The sequence below is a fragment of the Syngnathoides biaculeatus genome, chromosome 15 (genome assembly GCF_019802595.1).
Source record: "Syngnathoides biaculeatus isolate LvHL_M chromosome 15, ASM1980259v1, whole genome shotgun sequence".
Classification (NCBI taxonomy): domain Eukaryota; kingdom Metazoa; phylum Chordata; class Actinopteri; order Syngnathiformes; family Syngnathidae; genus Syngnathoides; species Syngnathoides biaculeatus.
The window spans coordinates 16,451,766-16,476,767 of NC_084654.1; the positions used below are offsets into that span (position 1 = coordinate 16,451,766).

The following is a 25,002-nucleotide window of genomic DNA, read 5'->3' on the forward strand; positions in this document are numbered from 1 at the left end:
TTGGTGTACCTAATGGACGGAAGTTTTCAGACAAAGTCCTTCTCAACTATTGTACTGACTCGCATTATATTGTTTAAGTGTACCTAATGTTGTCATTTTTTTTTTTTGGGGGGGGGGGGTTATGTGTACCCTCAAAGGTCAATAGACTGCAGGCTTTAACATTAAGTCCTTTATTATTTTTTTCCTGATTAAGTACAATGGATTCAAAGTTATACAAGTAAAACAAATGAAAATAAATAAAATACTTGAACCGGGAAGGAAGGGAAGGAAAAAAAATCTATTTGACCTACTTAGTGCTTAATTATAAAAAGGAACAGAGGAGCGACTGGAAGCTTCCTCTGACAGCAAACTCGATGCTGCTCCAACATATTTACATGTAACAAGCTGAAGAGTGAACATGCCAGGAATGCTGGGAGTTATCACCAAAAGTGAGAACTGTCAGCACACACACAGCTTGGACCAACCACCCAGGTGGGAAAAGGGAGTGGGGGTAAGAAGGGGTCTGCTTACATCCGGAAGCACCGGGTTGCTTACAACCATTTGCCCAACCACAGAAATATGGCACAGTAAGAAAGTTTCATTTAAACCTAAACTGAATCTCGTAACAATGATGAATGTTTTTTTTTTTCTTCTTTTTTCCTTCCTGGAGGTGTAACGCAAGCTGTATGCAGCAATAGGCAGCCGTCCTTGTGTGCTCAGGAAACATCTGGGGAAGAAAGCCAGATGAACTCAAAAGTAAGAAAGCAGATGTGTAACTGAAGATTCCCCTGTGGGACAAGAATGTGGGAACAACGCACAGAGAGCACTCACAGCTCGCAGGTTGTTCACCGAATCGTCGCATTAGCTGGTCGTGCGTGAACTTCACAAAAGTGTCATATTGTTCTGCAATGAGAAACCACACACACTTGGAACATTTTGAAGACTACTACGGGTGCGACGACCCATTTGTGTCAAAAGACGGACTAGTGACATATGAATCCTGAGAAATTAAAGAAACCTTTTTATACAGCACTAGATTTAGCAACGCTATGATTATATTTTGATTGTCAAGGTCCAACTGATAACAAATCAATATATACCCTGGGATTATACGATGGACTTTCAGTGACTCAAATGGTGAAAATTTGCTTTATCCAGATCTCCAAACTAAACTAATCTGTGAAAAAGCTTGAGGAAAATCACCAGTCACATAATAATGCATAATCCTTGTCCCACTTCGCTGTCAACATTTCTGTTTGATCAGTAACATTTTTCCTCACCGTCTTGTGTTCCAGACAGTGGGTACATGTACCTACCTGCCAGTTTGGATGTCATGGTCTCCTCATACTCCTCCCGCACCTTCTCTTCCCTTTCTTTCAGCAGGCGCTCACAGATCATCCCGACTTGTTTGAGGGTGAACAGTGGCTGCTCCTTCCTCAGTGGGGAAACTGCTCCTGAAGGTGTTGCTGCAAAAGCCCAAAAAGCATCTTCATTGTTAGTCAATCTCCAGTTATAAAATGAAATGCAACTACAGCAATGTATTCCTTTAAACTCTAATTAATTAATGTAAAGCATGAGTAATATAACATTGATTAAAAAAAGCCTTACCAGACACCATGTGCCTGAATTTAAAAAAAAAAAAAAAAAAAAAAAAAAATAGTCCATAGGCACATGTTCTTTCCATGTCACGGTGGATTGTTTCTGTTTTAAGTCCAAGTAAGTTTAAGTCCTGCTGACCCATCACTTGCTCGTCATGTTTCACTTGTGTAGTCATTGAGTGGTGTTCATGACAAACTATCCAGTAACAGGCCAACTTTCAAAAGAAAAATGCATACATCACTGTGTATTCATTTGGCAAGCTACACCACAATAGCTAAACTTCCACTGGGCCACTTTGTAATTAGTGTTCATTCATGATTGTACCTTCACAAGCTGGCTTTTCAGTCACTGTTCATGCAATTGTTGGCCATCTACATGTAACAATGAACATTGTGATTGCCCCACTTGGAAAACTGTTCATGCAGTTATTGGGTCTTAGCGTCTATATTAACTTATAGCCAATAATTATTTCATGTCACTCATACTATATACACATTCGTCATTACACATGGCATCAAAGATTACACTGGGTAGAAAGATAATTTTTTTAACCATGTTTAATCAAATGTATAATGTCAATTTGGGTAAAAATAGGGAGGCCATGGAAAAAGATATCTTCATGAACTAAGCATGACATCACGTAACAGTGGATGTTGAAAACATTTGTAAATTTAATTAAAGATGATTCTTTTTTTTTTTTTAATGGGGCAAAAGTAATCAGCATCACAGATGTAATTAGACTGTTGTTAAGGTAAATACAAATCTAGACAGTAATACTGTAATGAAGCTAGTATAAATTGATAGCAGATTGTAATAAACAATGTATGACATTTTGGCAGTAACTCAGCCTTGGGTGTGTGCATCAACCAACCTGACATGGTGGACTGGGACTGGGATGGAGGAGATTCTGGAGAGCAGCAGCACTCTGGAGGCTGGTAGCCTCCAGCCTCTAGATGCTTCCTTTTTTGTATACGTTTGTACTCCTGCTTAATGCTATGGAGTATTTGTTCTAGGGAAAGGGGGACAAAAGGACTGTTGACAAAAGACATTATTGTCTGAAACGAGGCAGAACTCCATTTTCCTAAGGCCTCTGGGCTCCAACTTTGCTCGCCAATTAGGAAGATTACCTGCGCTGAGTCTGGAGGATGACTCCCCGAAAGGCGAGGGCCCCAAGCTCAGATACTTCCTGGGGGATGAGGACGACGGAGACACGGGCATGCACCTTCGTCTCTTGGGGGAAGCGGGATTCATGAGCGGATCAAAATCCATGGTTCTCTTCAGGGTAGCTCCGCACGCCATTTCTTGAAACGGATCAAAAAGGAGGAAGAGGTTGTCAAACCATGCCCCAAATGAAGAATCTACATCGTCAGACCTCTACAGTCGTAAGGTTATAATATTCGTCATCACAGGCTACTGTCATCGTTCGCGTCTCTACCAAAACCACACGGTGCCGCTTATCAGGCACATGATAATCATGTTGCGCAGCTGAGGCTTTAAACGGCTGCTAACGTTAGCTCTTGAAAACAAAGCTAACGGTAGCTTTAGCTGTCGAGTTCTCTATTTACTTTCATGTCTCACCTTTTAAAAGGGGGTGTCTTGTATCGTAAGTGAAGTGTCTTCCAAAAGTTCCTTCCTGAAAGAAAGTTGAGGAAGCTTGCAGCCCAGCAGCGGGCTGACTGCCGTGAAAGATAGCGGACGGAGCTAGCTTTAGCAGACGCGACTAGGCTGCCCACTTCGGCTGGTGGCGTCACAGGTGACCTCACTGCAATGCATGATGGGGATTGTAGTCAAGCGCGCTACTCAAAGGCGGACGACATACTGTGTCTACAACAGCGTTCTAAAATGGATGACGTTAACAGTTCGTTTTCCTTTTTCGGTGTTTTTCATCGGCATCAGAGGCTCGAGTGGCTTTAGTCAGCTGTCTGACCGAAGCACGTTCAAATCAAAATGAAAACGAGAGTCGTCGGTGTCCACAAGAGGTCAGTGTTCTACAACTTTAAACTATACCTATTTTATGTGTACTGTATATTCACTACTGGATACATATTTATTCAAATCCAGCGTCTGGGCAGACTCCAGGCTGGAAAGCAGGTGTTACCAACCTTTTTGAGGCTGAGGGCTACTTAATCAGCATCGGTCGTATGAAGGCCTATATGACCTATTTGAGGCAAACTTCCAAAACAACAAAACTTGTGCTTTACGAATATCTAAATACTTTATATTACAAACATTATTTAAAAAACATGTAACATGTAACCATGTCAGTTTTAAAAGTCAATGCACAAATAATAATAATAATAATGATGATGATAACAATCTGACGTGTGCATGTAGAGCATGCCTTGCGGGCGCCCTAAGTGGTCCTCCTGGGCAACCGTGCACCCGGCGGGCACGGCGTTGGTGACCCTTGCTGCAAAATATTCAGCAGTGAAAGTTTGATCTATAATGTTTGATTTGTCCCACTGATATTGTTCCCGTAAAAAGTGGTAGGCACACATAGAAATGTTTTTAATTCTTCCACATTCACAAAATGTGGATGGAAAGAGCCTCAAATTAAAGATGAAAGTCTGCAGTTGAACCCAGTCTTATTTCATCCCAAATCTATAATGGTGGTGTTTTGATAATGTGATCGAGCAAGTGTGCACACCAGTTAGGCATGATAATGTTCAGAATGAGTCAGATTTAAACTCCCGCTAGATGGGATTCACCGCCTGCATGCTAGCCCTTTGTCCAAAATTACCCCAAATTAAATCCGTCCTTCTCTGAGTTGGCTTTTGCTGGTCATGATTTTGCTTTCGAGCGGAGGCTAGAAGATTTTGTGTGAACAATAAATGCTATTTGGGACTATTCATAATTGCTTCAACCTTGACTAAGTCCCCCAGTTACAGCTGAAGAAAAACAGCCGGGTAGCACTCATTTGAAAGAGTGTCACTGTTTTCCGGACATATAAAGAAAATTGGAGATTGTTTTTATGTCCTAAACATCCAATACTTTCCAGAAATTCACACAGCTTCATAATATTGTTCGCCTCTTGCAAGCCTTGCTGACTAAAATTTATCTGGATTTTTAATCGACTTTTTTAATTTTTGGAATGACTTATATTTCTCGATAATGTCACTCTGGTGCCACAATTTCCCCCAGTTGATGATGACTGTCTTCGCAGTGTTCCATTATTTAATGGCTTGGAAATTCTTTCCACCCTTATCCTGACTAGGCAATATTGACAGTGGATTGCTAAATAGATCAAATCTGTTCTCTTCCGGCTTTCAATAATGCCTCATATTTTATGTAAATATGGCCGTGCCGTGTGGTCGGGGGTTTAGCATGACTGCCTTTTAGTTCTGAGATTTTGGGTTGAAATACTGGCTCTTCACTTGTGTAGTTTCCACGTTCTTCTTCTGCTTGTGTCAGTTTTCCAATGACTACTCTGGTTTTCTCCCAAATTTCCCAAAACACACTTCTCGGGTTAATCGAAGACTGAATTGTGGGCTCCAGCCCTTCTGTGACCCAAACCATTCAAGTGCCATAAAAATTGGAAGAATGAATTATTCCTCTCTGATACACACATGCATGAATTACTTGAATATTGGATCCACTCTGTTTGATGGTGTTTCATGTTTTTATTAGGAAAAAATATCACCTGTCTTCACAATTTCATGAGGAGAAAAAATAAGCAGATTTTCTATGTTCACTGAAGACAGAATGGCACTATGGATCCTTATGGTAGGATCAATTTGTCACATGTTTTACAAGCACACTAAACATTCCCACAAGATGCAAATATTTTCTGCTATGTAAAAAAATAAAAAGCCAGGCATGTTTCAGTTTTTGCCTTTACAAAGCCAACTATAGACTTCTACAGTACACAGTTGAAGAGTGATGAAATGCCAAACATCACAACATCTTACATAACCACCCACGTCTGCTTTTGAGTCAAAGATACTACTTTCTATCAGGTAGTTTAGTGGTGGAGCTTTCCAGTGGACATTTTGGAAGCCCGACAGCCACACTATTGCTATGATGATATAGAGCATTTGTGAGGAACCTGTTTCACGGGTTATACTATACCATGATTATCCTGCACACCATGCAATTTTAAATACAAAGAATACAAATGGGAAGCTCACAGAATCCGTTAACCCACAAATAGTCATAAATAAATAAATAAATAAATACTTGAATTAATATACATTTTCCCTACAATTGACTGCCGGCCAATCCAGGGTGTAGTCTGTCTTTCTCAAGTCAGCTGGGATCGTTTCCAGCTCCCTCTGATCCTAAACAGGATAAATGGAATGAAAAATGGATGGATGAACAAATAAAACATTTGTTCATCAATTTAGTATGCCCTTTGGAGGACTTTTTCAATATACTGGCTGGCTTTCTAATAGAAAAATGGTTTCCCAATGCCTGTAGTGTGGAATAGTATGAAAATAGTAACAATAAATATGGTTACTGTTAAGTGTTTTACGATTGAACCATAACACAAACAAGCACATTTTATAATTACTTAATATGAACGCCTGGACAACTGAGTGACATCCATGCAATAAAGTAACCAATGTGCAGAAAAAGGGGCTAAATTCAAGTAACATTTGATTGGAGTCTTGATAATGCTAGGTGGGTCCAATTAAAGAATGTAATTCTGGACGTGGCCCACAGAACATACTTTGCCGACCCCTGGTTTAGATGCAGGTAGTGCAGGTGTACCTAAGGAAGAAGCTGTAGGGTTGCTCTTCAAAGCAAGCTTCCAGTGAATGACTTCAGAGGAGTCTTTCTTTGACATACGCCACAGTCAAAAAGCAAGTACACTAAAAGAAAAATTTTAATTCAAACATGTACATCTCCTGTACATGATGAAAATCTATTTAACATATACTCTATTAGCTTTTTTTTTTTATGAAAAGGGGAAAATTACAGTATGTCAGTTTACCACACTTTCATCACAACCAAATGAAAATAACTTTTTGGGAGTTGCAGTTTATTTTACTCAATATTCATGAGATACTTGTACCACTGTCAGATGGATGTTTACACTGAATCTGGGGTAGAAGTCGTATCCGTCACTCCAGAAATATAAACTTGGGAAGCTTTGACTCGAATGTTCCCGCCACTTCCTGCGCTTCCGCTGTCCTTGCCTCTTACGCTCCTGCTGTTCCAATCGCTTTCCCCGCTGTTGTCCAGAGGAGTTGCGCTCCCTTGGCAAAGACTGCAAATGTTTCCGAAAGCCCTGCGCAGGTCCTTGCTCCTCATGGCGTAAATGACTGGGTTGGCGGTGGAGTTGAGCAAGCACAGCATGCTGCAGAAGGCGAACACGGTTTTTATGAAGTCGTCCACTTTGCCCAAGAGGTCGTAAACCATGATGGCGAGAAGCGGCCCCCAGCAGATGATGAGGGCCACCAAGATGAGTACAAGGGTCTTCGCCAACCGGAGGTCCATGCGGGCTTGCTCAGGCCTCACCATCTGAACCTTGGTGCCCTCAGCAGTGTAGATGATGACACTCCTCTGGGAGGTGCGGCTCAGCATGCGCACAGCGTGGTGGTGCGATTTCCACAGAATGAACATATAGGCGTAGATGATGAAGAGCAGCAGGACACTGGTCATCCCAATCCAGAACATGAGGTACCTCTGGTCAATGAGGGGGAAAATATCTGAGCAGACAGAGTTCAGTTGCTTGCAGTTCCAGCCCAGCAGGGGCAACAGCGCAAATACGATGGACACGGTCCACATGACGCTGAAAGCCACGATCGCTTTGGTCTTGGTCACGATCCGCTTGTACGCCATGGGCCTGTGAATGGAGATGTAGCGGTCGATGGCGGTAAGGAAGAGGCTGCCCACAGAGGCGGTGAAGGATGCGATGACACCAGCCAGCTTGAAGAGGAAAACTTCGGGGCTGTCTTTCCTTTGAAGGACGTGGAAGTCCAGGAAGCTGTAGACAAAAATGATGCTGCCGATGAGGTCCGCCACAGCCAGGCTTCCTATGAAGTGGTAGGACGGTCGCGATCGCAGCGTCTGCGAATGCAGGATGACGCATAGAACTATCAGGTTCTCCAGCACTGTGAATGTACCCAATGTGAGCGCCAAGATGGCAATGGCCAGCTGCTGGCCCGGAGTCAAGATCATAAAACACTCCATGTTGTCCACAAAGTTCTCCCCGCACTGAGCCGCCCTCACACCAGTTACATTAGTCAGCAGAACGTCTGACATGTTGGTGGGGAGAATGGGTGCGAGGGTGCTGTAAATGATCTTGTTTGCACTACTAATGGATGCCGAGTACATTTTCTCCGAGCGGAGTCCAGGTTTGACGGAACTGTCATCGTAGACTGCATCGTTGGAGCCCAGGTACGGTATGACTGTCGTCAGGGCGCTTGTAGTGGCGCTTGCCAGCCTGTGGAGAGCCAAGTTCATGGTCTGGGAAGTAGTGGTACAAGTGGGTCAGTGGACTGGTGTGCCAACAGTCTAAATACAATAGAAAAGGTTATTTTTATGAGACAATAAAGCCTTACACTGTCAGTACATCTCATACCACAAGGGGACACAATTGATTATTTAAAAAAACAAACCATTTAATTCAAATGAAAAGAAAAAACGTTTTTAACATACAGTGAAGAAAATTAGTATTTGAACACTGCTGTATTGCAAATTCTCCCACTTGGAAATCATGGAGTGGTCTGAAATTTTCATCGTAGGTGCATGTCCACTGTGAGAGAGATAATCTAAAAAGAAAAATCCAGAAATCCCAATGTATGATTTTTTTTTTTTTTTTTTTTAACGATTTGTGTGACACAGCCGCAAATAAGTAATTGAACACCTGTCTATCAGCTAGAATTCTGACCCTCAAAGACCTGTTTGTCCGCCAGATGCACCTGTGTGAGGTCAATAGCAGCATAAAGACACCTGCCCACCCCATACAATCATTAAGACTCAAACATGTAACATGGCCAAGACCAAAGAGCTGTTCAAAGATACCAGAGACAAAATTGTACAACTCCACAGGGCTGGAAAGGACTACGGAGAAATTGCCAAGCAACATGGTGAAAAAAGGTCGACTGTTGAAGCAATCATTAGAAAATGGAAGAAGCTAAACATGACGGTCAATCTCAATCGGAGTGGACCCTCATGCAAGATATCACCGCGTGGGGTCTCAATGATCCTTAGAAAGGTGAGGAATCAGCCCAAGACTACACGACAGGACTTGGTCAATGACCTGAAAAGAACTGGGACCACCGTTTCCAAGGTGACTGTTGGTAAAACACTAAGACATCATGCTTTGAAATCATGCATGGCACGGAAGGTTCTCCTACGCCCGTCTTGAATTTGCCAATGACGATTTGGATGATTCAGAGGAGTCATGGGAGAAAGTTTTGTGGTCAGATGAGACCAAAATGGAACTTTTTGGTCATGATTTCCACAAGCCGTGTTTGGAGGAAGACTAATAATGACTTCCATCCCAAAAACATCTCTACTGTGAAGCATGGGGGTGGTAGCATCATGCTTTAGAGGTGTTTTTCTGCACATGGGACAGGATGACTGCACCGTATTAAGGAGAGGATGACCGCGGCCTTGAATTGTGAGATTTTGTGGAACAACCTCTTTCCCTCATTCCAATAATTGAAGATGGGTCGTTCCTGAGTCTTTCAACATGACAATGACCCGAAGCACACAGCCAGGCAAACCAAGGAGTGGCTCCGTAAGAAGCATATCAAGGTTCTGGCGTGGCCTAGCCAGTCTCCAGACCTAAACCCAATAGAAAATCTTTGGAGGGAGCTGAAACTCCGTGTTTCTCAGCGACAGCCCAGAATTCTGTCTGATCTAGAGAAGATCTGTGTGGAGGAGTGGGCCAAAATCCCTCCTTCAGTGTCGGCAAACGTGGTGAACAACAGGAAACGTTTGACCTCGTTCATTGCAAACAAAGGCTATTGTACCAAATATTAACATTGGTTTTCTTAGGTGTTCAAATCCTTAGTTGCAGCTGTATCACACAAATAAGTTGTTAAAAAAAAATCATACATTGTGATTTCTGGATTTTTCTTTTTAGATTATCTCTCTAACAGTGGACATGCACCGACGATGAAAATTTCAGACCCCTCTGTGATTTCTAAGTGGGAGAACTTGCAATATAGCTGGGTGTTCAAATAGTTATCTTCACTGTATGGTTGCCGTGTGTATACGCCCCAAAAAATGTTCAAGCAGTTTTTGCTTCAACTACAGCACAATCATGTTTTTTTTTATATATAGACCTATTCAAAAATTGTGAGAAATTGCACCGTTCAGTTGAAGAATCAACAGGTGACTTTTTTTTTTAAAATACATGTAGCTTTAATTACAGTAAAAAATGTGATCAGAACATTTTCTCAAACTTTTAAAACAAATTATTTTGTAAAAAGGCTTTAGGTGGAGGAACACAAAAAATGTCTGTGCCTTTTTGTTTTTCCATCCTTTTGAAACATGTCTTTTGCAGATCTTATTACAATCTATTGTGATGTTTTATGATTGGCACTGTCAGAGAGACAATAATTACCTCCGTCAAGAATATTTCATCACATCGCAGATTGTCTTCATGCCAAACCTTTAATAATTCATTTCTCAGTGAGTCATGAATTGCTCTGAATGACAAACCTGAAGCAAGAGGTGAATTTAAGGCCACAATATGTTGCTCATCCAAATTAGTGTCATTGTGGTTTGTTAATATATAAATACACTAAGAGGTGTTTCTAATTCTGAACTGTGTATTCTTGTCTTATTTACCATGTGAATGGGTCAAAATATTACAAACAGATCTCACTGCAATGCAGTGCTGTTATACTCCATTGCAAAGTACAGGCACACAGAAAATTCTTGAATGTTTTTTCCTCAAAGTCAATCAAAAGTGATAAATTATCAGCATTTGTTTTTTGCTACATGCGTTTTATTGGATCCATAATGAAATTGTGGGCGTTTCCTCGTGAATGCAAATGTAGTAGGCAAAGCAATATGTTTAAGTGTTAAAAGATGCATGATGATGTCATTGTATCTGCTCGGGTCAATCAGTGCAGCTGACGGCAGAGCAGACAATAGTGAGAAAGTGAACAGTTGATGACAAGGTTGCACAGCCTCGGGGGAAATCACTGCATTTAAGTATGTAGGACAGTCAACGCTCGCTTGCTTGCTTGCTTATCAATTAAACTCAGGTCATTCAACGTTGGGCTTTTTAATTCAATAATCATCTATTTAATGAAGTGTCAAAATGTCTCCACAGAGATTTAAATTATGGATTTCAATTAGATATGTTTTGCATAAAAACTTTGGGTCGGTGGTTTACTGACTTGTGATGATGCATGAAACTTCCTAGAGCAATGGGAAAATTCCTGAATACACTTACGTGCAGTACTTCGGGACTAATTGACGAAGGATGGATGCAATTGTAGATTTATGTTGCATCAACATAATTGTTTACCCTTCATTTTTTCCATGCTCCTCAACAAGTCTTTTGAACATAATTAGACAAAATAACCAAATTGATAGGGTTAAAGTAAAAAATAAAAAATTGGGAACATTGTTTCTTCTTCCCTCTGCAGCATTTGTGATCATAATTTGAGCAATGCTGTCTGAATTTAAAACATTTATAGGGACTATTTAAAAGCGTTATAGATAAGGACTTGATACAATACTTCATAATAAATTATGGCGCTGATCAAAATTCAAATGAGAACTGTAAAAAATAAACATGCATCCACGTACCTCAACTTGGCGCTGGTCCATGATTCAACATTGATGTAAAGCATCAGATGTAAACATCATCTAATTTTGTTGCAGCAACTCCTCCCTCCCCAAATATAAGTTAATAAAATTTTACTCCCCGTGTTAAAATATTTTTTGTGATGACTTGCCCTCTATTTTATTGCATGTGGATTCAGATGATGTCAGTAAGCGTGCAAAGCTTGCAGGCAGCCAGTGGGAGTGTGTGGGTTTTGAGCGAGAGTGGGTGTCGTTTTTTTTTTTTTTTGTTTTTTTTTTTTTTGGTGTATGTGTGCGCGGCTGGTCACGTGGTGTCACACGCACGTGGGGTGAATCTGCGCGCGCACCACCTCTCAGCTCACGACCCAAACCACCTCGTTATTAATAAATGAACAGAGAGTCAACCACACGGGCACAGACACCAACAATTAAAACTATTAGCGAAAACGCATTATACGTTATTCTGTGAGTTGTTTAAAAAGTTGAAACTAAACCTATGATGTAATACTTTTGTTATTACAGTTTTTAATATTTATAATGTAACATTACATTAGCTAATTGGGCCTTTTAACACAATAGTGTGGAGAGCAACTTCTTCAATTTTTGTAAACTTTAAAAACATACTTTTGTTGTCAGAAAACCATACAGTGACGACGGAAAGTATCAGACCCACTTAAAAGTTTCACTCTTTGTTGTAATGCAAGCTTTTTGATGAAATCATTTGTTCATTTCCCCTCATTAATCTACACACAGTCCACAAAAAATGGAATTAACAACATTTTTGCAGATTTAAAAAAAAAAAGAAATAAAAGAAATATCACCGCCATAAGTGGTCAGACCTTTCCGCTCAGTATTTACTAGAAGCCTTGTTTTGAGGTAATACATGCAGGGTCTTTTTGGGAATGAACAGGTTTTTCACACCTGCATTTGGGGGTCCTCTCCAGTTCTGTTAAGATTGGATGGAGAATGTTGGTGGACAGCCATTTTCAGGTCTCTCCAGAGATGCTCAATAGATACTTTTCTGTATGTGTACTGTGGTATCTTCCACACTTTTTTGACACATCTTTTCGGAGGTCTTTGAGCTGTCAATATGTCTACTAGCACCCACAGTGAAACTTTGCTTTCCATGTTTGTGGTTGATAACGTGAACCTCGAGGCTATCGCTAACCATAGCTTTTAGTTGCACTTTTGCTAACTCGTGGGAGCGGGCTATGCCGATCGCTTTTTCGAGCATGAGCTCCGGCCCCTGCCTGAGTAACTTTTCGCGCACACACTCGGTGAGTTGCTAGCAAAAAGTATGCGGTCTCTGACCATCTCATTGCTGTTTGTGTCGTTACAGTCTTTACCCATCAGCTTGAGTTCTGTCACAAAGTGCTCAAATGACTCACAGTTACCTTGGGCCTTCTCGTGAAACTTATATCTAGCAATGGGGTTTGCTTTCGGAATGAGGTAATCAGAGAATTTTTCGTAATAAGTTTTTAGCAACTTATCTCTATCTCCAGTCACCATCCATGTATTGCCGGCATTCCGTCCTTTATTGCCGATCCACAGCAGGAGAAAACTGCACCTTTCCTCTTCAGCTTTGTTTTTAAGCGGTCCCGTGAACATGAGTTCGACGTGTTGCTTGAATCTCTGCCACGCATCTGGTAAATTGGATGAGTTGGAACACCGAACGCCTACTCATCGTCTTCATTTGTTTGTTTTTTTCCCTGTGAGTTCAGTTTTTTTTTCCCCCCCGTGAGTCCGTAGTTATACTACCGTCACTCTGACACCATATTATGATCTTGCTGTCGTGTTATTAAAAAACGTAGACGTGAGTCCAACTGTACTTTTTAACGTGGGTGATTATTTTGCTTTTCCCCCCGCCAACCTCTCTAGCTCACTTCCTTATCGTCCTGTCTCGTCGCGCCCTGCTGACGTTGACACAATCACACCACACTTGCTATATACGAGAAGTACTATATCTCAATCTAATAATAACGAGACGATATTTGCTCTCAAGTTTCACATGCGGCTTAATTCTTTATTCCTCACTCCAGCACAAGTGCCTCAATCGCCTCTGGTTACAGTGTTCGTTTGTCAAAGTACTTTCAAGATAAATTATCAGACGATAACCGTAGCCAAAACATCACAGTATACACTTATCACTTCCTAGCCATGATATGTAGACATGATCTTGCCGTCCAAAATGGCTTCAAAATGGTGTTGTCACGCTGACCACGTGTTTTTTGTTTACGTCAATGAAAAGTATCTATTGGGTTGAAGTCAGGGCTCTGGCTCGGCCATTCAAGAAGAGTAACAGAGTTGTTCTGAAGGCACTGCTTTGTAGTTTTAGCTCTGCGCTTGGGTCATTTTCTTCTTTGGAAGGGTCCTCTTTTCCCTTTGCCCTTTTCCTTTCCTTTTTCTTTGCCCCCTCTTACCTTCCCCCCCTTTCCTCCCCTTCCCCTTTTCTTCCTTTCCTTTTCCCCTTCCTTCCCCTTTTCCTTTTCTTTATTTTCCTTGCCTTTACTTTTCTTTGCCTTTCTTTTCCTCCCCTTTTCTTCTTTTTTTTTTCTTTCCGTTTTTGTTTCCAGCTGCACAATTATTTCCCCTATCCTCTCCTAGCAGAGCCATTGGCCAAATTACATGCCATTTGGACACACAACAACATGGCAAAAACAATTAACACCCTTGGGTGTGAGCTTGCAGGACTGCCCATCACTTGTCACTACAGTATATTAAGGAAAAAAAAAATCCAACTGAAGTAAAGTAAATCATGCTAATTCTAGTTCTATGCAAATAAGTGCGGCAAATCACATTGGTCTTGTCTTGAGTTGACTATGAATGTGTTTTCGGCTCGGAAAACACGATCTACCACGTCAAAAGGAGCAGCCAGACATCTATCACAGTAATTAGCATCATTATTTCAGTCAGGGAGAGAGATTTTTAACACAGGGCTCTCTGACAAATGACAAAGGCCTTGTGACTGTTTTGCATTGACCAGTATGAGAAACGGATGCTATCATTTTATGTTTACCTCGGCTGGCGAATGCGCCATGCAACTTAGCACGATTGATCTTGCTAGGCTTGCCTTTGAAATAGGAGGCCAACACATCTTTGATTTGATATTGATCTGTTTTTTTTTCGAAGTGCTTTCACACAGTTTCAACTTTTTTCCCAGAAGGAAAAAAAAAAAGTATGGATTTTGGTATTCTTTCAGCAACACTTTCTCGAGCTATTGTACAACCGTATGGTTATTCTCACAGATGGCTGATTATTTGCAATCAAGGCTGCAAATGCAGTGTTTCCACTCAGCATGTTACCAGACGACACTCTAAGGTGGGCGGGCAGTCTCTGGTGTCTTTGTGAGGAGGGAACAGATGAGAAGAAATGTGAGGATGAAAAAGATGCTGTTACTGTGATCTACTGCCTCCCTGGATGGAAAGGAAGTTTCATTTGAAACTGAAATGAATCACCACCAAACCAGCAAAAACCTCAATGTGTTTTCTCAAGTCAGGTACAAATAAAGACTTACCAGTATTTACAAACATCCATCCATCCATCCATTTTCTTAGCCGCTTATCCTCACAAGGGTTGGTGGGAATGCTGGAGCCTATCCCAGCTGTCAACTGGCAGGAGGTGGGGTTCACCCTGAACTGGTTGCCAGCCAATCGCAGGGCTATTTACAACAAAAAACAAGCTTAAATATTTTATTCAGTGGGTATATACTGATAATCAGGCCTAATTTCAATATTTTTCCTCCTTTATGATCAAAGTTAATAACAGCACAAATCTTAGATGTCACGAAATGTTATCACGATCCTGTGGTGTTACGTGTGTTCAGAATGATTTTTTTTTTTTTTTTTTCCTCCCTGGGGAGGTCAGGGGCTGTCAGTTGTAAATGTTGAACCCAGTCAAAATTTGTTCTCAGACTTTTATTTTTAGATGCAAAACATGCAGGAGCCATCAGAAGAACGCTAGCCAAGAGTAAAAGTATTGTACATCAACTCCTCAATGAGAAAGACCCGCATAGATAAAGGCAGATCAACATATGACTGTAAGTACATTTATGATCATAGTTTATGTAGTATTTGTAATGTTGCTTGTCGCTGAATATTCACAAATTGTGTGGTTTCAAATACACTGGGCAGAAATTGGGAAACATGTCACATTATTGGAAATTTGTTAAGATAAACAAGTTAGATCCGTCTTTTTTTTTTTTTTTTAAGAATAAATGCTTTATAGATTTAAATCAACAGCAGCTGATACAGTATAATGCTTGTGTTGACATTGTAGGATCTGAACCCATAAATTTTACTCATCTTTCATTAAATAAAGTGAACATTTGAACTACAACTATGACTATACAGTACAATGACAAGTCTGTTTGGATACAAATATTAGCTTGTTGAACTAATTATCAAAGAAATGTAAAAACTTGAAAGGAAAAAATATCAGAAAACTAAGTTGAGTTTTTAAAAAGAGGGAACTTTATATTTAAAGGTCCACTGTCATAAAATGCATGATTTTTTTTACCAAGTTATTAATGAAAAAATGGCAGCCGGTATGGACCCATCTGTTTTTTCACCACAAAACATGATTTTGATGTTCATGGCTTTTTGTAACTCCCGCCATGAAAATCCTCTTGAGGGATTTGTTTCAGAGAAAAAGCAGGAAGTGACGTACAGGGCAGTAGCGCACTCAGGCGGGCTCGTATGTTTCTATTAGTTTTACCTGCGGCGAGGTAGCTCTTTTAGCCAAAATGCCGGCTCGTTGCATTGCTGGATAATGCTCAAACACTCGGGAGGATGGATTTACCCTTCATAAGTTTCCAGGTGACCCGGTTTGTCATGAAAAATGGATTGCTGGAATGGAGAGCTTCGTGGATTCAGGGTAAGAGTGCATTGAGCTACAAAAAAAAAAAAAAAAACAACACCGTCGCGACGCTGGGCCACGGCGGTGATAAACAATGTCGCCCACGGCCAAACATCGGATGGGGAGGTGGTTTGACCGCGCTGTCGTTGTCGTCACTCGCAGCCGTGGCCCCCGTTGTTCATCGCCGCTGCGGAGGTGGATCGGGCGGGGAGGTGGTTTGGCCGCATGCGGCTTGGCTGTGATCTGCATATCATCTAAATATCACACGAAATAATAGGGTAACATTGCCCCAATCACTTTGCCCGGTTGTGAGATGTTCTCTTCTTCGAAAAGAGCTTCTGTGTCAGAAGGGGCGTGTTCGTCTCCCACAGTAGGGGCCACAACATGTTTTCAGTGGCAAATGTCCCAGTGTGACGTAACGGTCAGAAGATGCCGCCAATATGGCGACCACTTGGATGCAAAATGAGAATTCCGCAACTATGCACATGAATGATGCACTCTTCGCTCATATTTATTTTTTCATATAGACATTGAAGTGAATAATTTTATATGTATTTTTCATTACAATATCTATTTTAGAATCTTTATAGGGATGACACTTGACCGTTAAAGGGCAAGAGGAGCATGTTAGACCAGATCTGGTTTTGGTGCAATATTAGTCATACAAATATTTAACTTTTATTTAAAAAAAAAACAAACTATACAACAGCTATATGTATTTTATCAGTTTTTGTTGTATCGTAGTTGACTATCATTCCACACATCTTATGAATGCCGCTTATCATACTATATTTATCATGCGATGCGCTTTTTAAACGACCGCTGTTAACTAATCTAACCATCTACCCGAGAGCAGAGTGTTAGACTTTCTCACTCTGTAGTGTGGCCAGTGGGAAGCAAGCATCCCCTTCATGCGCCATTTAGTCACATTAAGATTGAATTTATCTGAGCTGAACACTGGGGGTGATCACAAAGACTTAGCATGCGCTTCAGTGGACCTTCTCTTGCGGAAACACTATGCAAATTACAGCTGTGGGCGCGCACAGACACACACACACACACACACGCAAGCACACACGCAAGCACACTCACAACAGCTTCAAATCAGGTTCATCCCTCACATATTTGGGGTGATGTTGGCACCTGGAGCTTCCCCCTCTAGTTTGGCATAATGATCTCCATGATTGCCAGCGAGGAAATTAACTCATGTGATGATCATGAAACTCTGCTCAAGTGGGGATGTGAGAGCGCGAGCCACGGGGGCCTCAAAGGGTCGTCGTCCTCGCCAAGTCACAGCCGCACTGTAATTCATTTGGCCCAGGAGCAGGTGCGCAGACCTTCCCAGAGTGACAAGAAAACCCAAATGGGCCTGACTACGGTGACGCAACCGTGGCTTTACCTGGAACCGCTCGGCTCTTTTCTGTCAGATGAATGATCCATGTGAAATGGAATGGGAATTTTTTTTCTTTTCTTTTTTTAGACCTCCACCTTGTTGTTTAAGGACATGTTAACAACTCTCCAAAAAAAAAAACCAAAACATTGATAACATTAGAAGTAACATAGGATACGTGTTGTGATGCGACTCAGGTGTGCGTGGTTATCTTCTGCCACTGTTCATTTGTCTTCATAAAACAGAAACTTTAAAGATCTACTGACACGTATGGCATGCTTTTTAGTATGTCTTCAATTTTAAAAAAAGGCACATCCGTTTTTTTCACATCATCATGATGTTGTCGAATATGGATTTTTGTATCTCCTGCCATGAAAATCCTCTGAAGGCCTTCGTTTTGGAGAAAAAGCAGAAAGTGACGTTTTTTTCCAGATGCCCACACTGGTGGTTTTGTGTGTTTATGCCAGTTTTACCGGCGGGAAAGTCGCTGTTTTTTTTTCTGCGTGTTAGCCAAAATGCCGGCTCGTTGTATTGCTGGATATTAAAACAACAATTTAAATAACACTCGGGAGGATGGAGTCACTCTTCACGCATTTCCAAAAGACCCAGTTTGTTGTGAAAAATGTATTGCACAGGTGCCAAGGACAAGAGCGTCGTGGGTTCCAAATGACAGGTAGGTATGTATAGAGCTATTAAAAAAAATAGTTGGGGCGGGGGACGACGTAATCCTCTCAGAAGTAACAAAAGTTCTGGGTCGTTGTTCATCGCCACCGCGGCGGTGGATCGGGCAGGGAGGTGGTTTGGCCGCGTGCGGGAGGAAAAAGGAGCTCCCCCCTCCCCCACCGGCCACCGGTGTTTCACCCGGCATGGGTTCTCCTGAGTCCGCCACACACTGTCTAGAAGTCTGTTGTTAGTTAGAAATGATCAGAATATCATCTAAATATGGCTCGAAAAGATACGGTAATATTGCCCCGGTTACTTCATTCGATTGTGAGATATTCTCTTCTTCGAGAAGAGCTTCCGTGTCAGTAGGGGCGTCGGAAGAATCCGAAAATCTCTGTTGTCGGTCTCCCATAGCAGGTGGCACAGCGTCTTCTCAATGGCGACTGCCCTAGTGTGACGGTTGTAAATGACGTAACAGGCAATACGGCTCCCGCTGGGATGCCGGGTGAGACTTCCGCAACTTTGCGCATGAATGACACGCTCTCCCCTAATGTTTTTTTGCGTGTAGAGATTGAAATGAATAATATATGTAAGTTTCACAGCAATACCAATTTTACAATGTATATAGGGATGTCGGTAGACCTTTAAGTAAAACAGCAGCACAGACCAAGACATGAACAATTGAAGTAAGTAAAAAAACAAACAAATACATACCTCCCCTCCATTCACACTTGAATTAATAACCTTGGCCCGTGGAGTCCATTTGAATTATGTTGCTAACCAAAACGGCACCACACACCAATGCACATAATCCCTCGGATAAAAATGCACAAAAGCACATAAACAGCCTAAGGTGAATTTAAATGTGGTAAGGGGTATCACCTAGTAGACAACCCCATCTGGATTCAATTAACAACGATCAGTTTTTGAGTACAGACTCAAATTTGGTCGCTCCAGAGTGCTGTGTACGACTACGCGTCCACGTTGATGCTCTACATCCCAGTTAGATTATCAAAGAAACAAAACATTAGATCACAAATAAATGTACTAGCATACTGTGTGACCTCCTAAGGAAAAAAAGTGGTAATTATGCTAGTAGATGCCATGTTCCAATTAGTCAGTGGCTTTTAACACACACGAGCACACTCACACACACACACACACACACACCACACACACACACACACACACACACACACACACACACACACACACACACACACACACACACACACTGCTGCTGAGCCAATTTTAACTTGACTGTGGCCCATAAACAGTTTCCCTATTCAAAAAAACATCTGGAGTTTTAACACCTTATAGAGAAATTACATGCACAGCATGATGATAATGCAAACACCGCATCTTTATTGGTCTGTTGAGTGGTGTTTTGCTGCATTTCTTTGTGACTATCCATTTGATTTACTTTTGACTTTGCTCTGCTGGTAATATTATTTAATTCCCCCCACCCCCCAAAATACATTTTAATATACCCTACCCCTAATAGACATCTCCTCACAACTGCAGATATAATAATTGCCATGGCCACTTTTGTGGAAATATGACTTAATACATCATATAAAGACAAATTCTGCTCATAGATTACGTCCCTTCCCATCCTGAAAATGCACCAAATCCATCATTGCCAAGTTATTTTGTGTTTTAGTCCTTTCGAGATCCCGAAATTGGGTTAAAGTGTCACAACAATGACTTTAAAATTGCTCTGGGATTTTGTGTCCTTTTGTTTGGCCAGTAATTACTAGAGGTGGAAAAGTAGTACTGACAGAGCCTACTGATTATGTTTGACATTTATTTATTTCACTTTCTTTGAACTGTTTTCTGCAGCAGCGATAACCTCAGAATTGTCACTTCAGACGCAAACAGATAGAAATAGATATATAGTATTTGCAAGAGAGAAAGAAACAAGCTTAAGTATTGTGTTAAACAGGTTACACAAGAATGTATCACGTGTAATTTGAGCATTTTTCTTCTCTTCTACTTTTGTGTAGATCCTAAAGTCAGTGTAGTTTAGATGTACTGCCCGAGTTGAAAGCCCAGGGCTGCCTTTGCACACCACTCCTCACCGGTTCAGCTATTTTTAGTGCTTTCTGGTCTTCTCTGCTGTACCTAAACACAATCAGAAACAGTGATGTACATTTCCGAGCACAATTATAATAATTATTTCTTGAAATTGAATGATTGTAGTCCCAATTGTTTATGCTCTTCATTTTGTAGCATTGTAGCTCTTGGCTGTTCTGCTGTCAGCAAGTGACGGTGTATGTTGGATTTTTTTTTTGTCCAGGCAGATTTCTGCTTCATTTAAATTGGAAATTCAAATTCTTCCTGCCTTCTGTCAGCAATTCTTCCTTCTTCAGGTTGGTTGGTCAGAGCCAAACCTGTTCCATCCAACTTTAATTAGTAAAACACATCTGTCGCAAGCTGTGCAACATTAATTCATAAATGTATTAATCAGCATCTTGGTGAGTATGATGTATTTTATTTAAAAAGTTTGTTCCACCCCCCGAACTTCCATGTCATCACATACATTCTTCTGGCAAAGTTGACTTCTGTTGTATTGCATTTTTACTTAGTACTGATGGTTTCTACAGCTACGATATGATTGTGGCTGTATTAAGAATAAGTCTGTTAAAACTCCTCAGAGAGATCCTGTACCAAGTACATGGTACATGTCTGTACAGTGTCTAGGAGTGGTGTGGGCAATTATTTTTACAGGCTACTCGAGTAACTAGAATTGTGTGAGAGGGCTGCACGATTGATAACTCACTCACTCACATTTGACGAGCGCGTTGTGCCCGCGCGCCATCGCACTCACAAATCTGCACAGTTCAGCACGAAAAATCACACGCGTAAAATTTGTTACGAGTAGAAAAAATAGATATTGAAAAACGTCACTTATTTTTTGTAGTTTTGACATTAATTTACGTGTTTATTTCATAAACGTTGGTAACAAAACAAGCCTGATCCGCAACAATCAGTATTCACCCGGAAACAGGAAATGCAAGTTAACCGTACTGAGCGTGTTCGGAAGTGATGCAAAAGCACATGTTCAGAGCTGCTTCATGTACTGCAAGCGCATTTACGTCGAATGTCTTCAACATCACGAGCCATGTCAAAAGAAATTCAGTCACACAAGGCGTCCTCAATGCGTTGATCGCGAGGCAGTGTTGGTTGATCGTGTGACGGCGTGCCCACCACCACCTCGTGGCTTGATTCAGGTGTGGCCAACACGTCGAGCACACGTTCTAGCAAGCCGGCCTCCTATTTATGGCAGTCGCGGGGATGCCCCTCAACCCCCCACCTGCCCCGCTAACTATCATAAGAATGCAATTGTGATTTACTTTGACTTGATCTAAGTTCTAAGATTAGACTAGTCTGTCCATATATCTAAATGCGAATAGGTCATTTTCCCCTGTGGTACCGTGTTATCTTGAAGTTGAAAACCTTTACTCTCTACATGCTTTAGGAAGATATAGATCTACTGCTATCTTTCATCAATGGACTGACAATAGATACCGTCATAAATTATGCGAGATTATAACAATACATCATGATGAAATAAAATGATTTATGTGAACATTTAGTTTTGAAATTGGATGTCTATTTACCTCTTTAAAAATGTCTGTCTCAGTTTGTGCAGTGTCAATATATTATGATTATGGTATGAGGTAACAACTAAATACTCGGGTATAACAACTCAGTAAGTTTTTTTTTCCAGGTCTTGAGATTCCATCCCTAATCACACCCGTAACTTTTTATCTGCGGGCATGACAGACCACACCCATAGATTTTTCAAACGTGAGTGACTGATAACTTAAACTTAATTCTCATCTTCGACGATAGCTAGGATGGGTTCCAGCACTCTCGCATCCCTTGTGAGGATAAGCAGCTCAGAAAATGGATGCATGTATTTTTCTGTTTTAAACAGTTTGAAAAGCAACATCTCAGCACACAGAAATATAGCACTGCTGATTTTCATTGTAATGCTTGTCATTTAAGACTCAAGCCGAGCCCCCTGAAAAGTAATCACAGCCATCCGTCCCGGAAAATGCACCGACGGCTGCAGCGCACAAACATCTCTGCAGGCCGCCCACTGCCAGCCATCCAGCGGAAATTGGCAAAGCGTGAGGATTCCTCTACTTTACACCTGCAACCCCACCACCCCATTAAACACTTCCACACACTTCTTATCACTTCTCAGCTTGGGGCATAATTGACTTGAGGCTGTCGCGTACGTGCCCGAAACTTCAATCCGTAGATATTATCCCCTGTGGCCCCAGCCCGGCATAACAGCTCATCAATATACAAAGTGAGGAAATGGTTTCTTATCTTCACTCCTCACCATCCAGCCAGACACACGCCGTTATGAATGTTTTTTCTGCTTTATTCATGTCTATGTACATACAGTATCTCTGTGTGCGCCCATCTTATATCGCTAGAAAACTCTGCAGACGTACACTCTCGACTCTTTTTTTTTTTTTAAAATGAAATCTCTTTCAAACGAGCTGCGCAGCAGTTTTGTGTGTTAAGACCTAATTTTTTAACTTTCTATTTTTAAACCTTTTTCAATGTTTGGTTACAGTACATAATTATTCATTTGCTTAACATTGTGTTAAGTCGCATTTCAAAGTTATTGAAAAATTGATATGAGCACATGGGGATCCGTCTCTGTTTTTGTGCCATGCACACATCACTCTACAAGGTGCAATGTTTACAGGTTGGACGTCAGCTCATTAGTGTGCGCCAGCTTTGTCTTTGCAGAGGTTGAAATCCCCGCTGTCAGTTACTCATCAGGTCAAAGGGCCGTGACCACCAGCGTCGAAAGTGCATTGTTAAGTTCTGATTGATTAATGGCGTGTCATCGCAGCGGCACCTGTTCCCCAGAGAAATCACACCGCAGTATTTATTTTTTCACAGATTATTCTCCCTTTTCTGACTCCACGAAGGCTTGTGATGGAAGTCTCGCTTTGCTTTAATGTGAGGAAGGGGAGGAATGGAGAAGTGAGGCTGTTTCAGTTATTTTTGTGACGCACAATACAAGCTCATGAAGTCTGGGACTGGATTTACGATATCATTAAAATGCAGGGGAGCCCCCCACCTCCGGAAAACCCAATCGCTTCCATAGTGCTGGTTGGGCTTTGATTTTATCGGATACCAAAACAAAATATTCCAATTTAGGCGACTTTTATTTGGAATAGTTAATTCCGGTAGCACAGTGGTTTAGGCTTCTCTCAGGTGAGAGTTTTCAGGTTTGAATCTTGGCTCAGGCCATCTTGTGGCAACTTTGAAGGTTTTCCCCACTTTCTTCCTTCCACATTAAAAAAAGAAACGTTAACTTAAGACTCGAACTTGGCCACAGGTGCTAAACATAACTTATCAGAAGCGACAAACAAGTTGGTTTAGAAAAAAGATGCGAATATGAACATGTTTGGAATTCAAGACAATAAGTTCCACAAGTGCCGTCATTCAAACTAAGTGATTCTTGTAATCGTCTTCTTTTCCTTTCGGCTTGTCCCGATTAGGGGTTGCCACAATATGTCATCTTTTTCCATCTAAGCCTACCTCGTGCATCTTCCTCTCTAACCCCAACCAAGCGCCCTCATGTCGTCCCTCACCACATCCATCAACCTTTTCTTTGGTCTTCCTCACGCTCTATTGCCTGGCAGCTCCATCGTCAGCACCCTTCTACCAATATACTCACTCTCTCGCCTCTGAACATGTCCAAACCATCGAAGTCTGCTCTCTCGAACCTTGTCTGCAAAACATCCAATTGATTCTTGTAATCGTTCCCCATCATTCGCAATCAGTTAATATTGTTCCATCCACACCAGCTCAGAAGGAATACGGAAGGAATATTGAAGGTGTCCATTAGTTAGGGATAGCTGTGTATCCGTGGCAATCATATTAAACATAATGAACAGTGAGCACCAAGCACAACACCGACAAGAATCCCCGGGAGCGCTCCTAATCCTAATTAACACTTCAGTTCTCTCCCTCACGGTGTGGAAGGGCGTGAGGCGCAGCAACACTGATTCATCCTCTTGTCATGTCCATACTGGGATTAAAAAAATAGTCAAGAGTTGCCATTTAATTGAGTTTACATGGACTCTTTAATGAGTCTTATTGTTCATAAGATTCACTTACCATCTGGTCCAACAATACAAATCCTTGTCATTTGAGTTTGCTGTGAGAATTCTTCACTGATAAAAGAATCAAAACTCTGCTTTCTCATTTTCTCCCTGCAGGCCCGACATCATCATTATTTACCGTAATTCCCGGGCTACAGAGCGCACCTGGTTGTAAGCCTAACCCACTAGATTTGTTAAGGAAATGCCATTTGGTACATACATAGGCCACAGCAGTGTAAAAGCCGCAAGTGCCTACATTGAAACTGACATTGAAACACGAGATATTTACAAAGAAAGATGGTACACGCAGAGTTTAACGCTAACGCCGCCGTGCTCACAGGGCCGGTTAAAAAAAAACCCAAAAACATCATACTGGTAAAAATCAATGAGACACGGCAGTAACAAGCTAGCACAGCGCTAACAAGGCCGGACCGGTAAATGTCACTTCCTCAGCACATATATTCGATCTCACTCTTACCTTTTCCGCTTGAGTGCCCCCTTGGGGCCATTAGAAAAAATGCACAAATTAGCCGCATTACTGCATAAACGGCAGGGTTGAAAGCGTGCGAAAAAAAAGTCGCGTCTTATAGGCCGGAAATTACGGTAATTTAACATGTGCTTGTGGCAATTATCTGTTCTGGATGCCTTCTTCCTCCA

The 25,002-nt window shown here is 41.4% G+C and overlaps 2 protein-coding genes and 1 long non-coding RNA gene across 3 annotated transcripts; 1 reads left to right on the forward strand and 2 right to left on the reverse strand.

Moving 5' to 3' along the window:
* Nucleotides 1–160: 160 nt before the first annotated feature.
* Nucleotides 161–3,312, reverse strand: LOC133513347 (akirin-2-like). The gene is made up of 6 exons (XM_061844051.1): nt 3,157–3,312; nt 2,706–2,879; nt 2,450–2,587; nt 1,296–1,445; nt 811–882; nt 161–706 (listed from the first exon to the last, which is right to left on the reverse strand). Exons 2-6 carry the CDS (start codon nt 2,875–2,877, stop codon nt 696–698), a joined length of 543 nt encoding a protein of 180 aa, XP_061700035.1. The 5' UTR covers nt 2,878–2,879; nt 3,157–3,312; the 3' UTR covers nt 161–695.
* On the forward strand, nt 3,211–24,162 carry LOC133513348 (uncharacterized). The gene is made up of 3 exons (XR_009798461.1): nt 3,211–3,331; nt 3,475–3,557; nt 22,217–24,162. It is a non-coding gene; the product is annotated as an uncharacterized LOC133513348 (long non-coding RNA).
* LOC133513477 (cannabinoid receptor type 1B-like) lies at nt 6,610–7,986 on the reverse strand. The gene has a single exon (XM_061844325.1). The coding sequence runs from the start codon at nt 7,984–7,986 to the stop codon at nt 6,610–6,612; it is 1,377 nt and encodes a 458-aa protein (XP_061700309.1).
* Nucleotides 24,163–25,002: the final 840 nt, after the last annotated feature.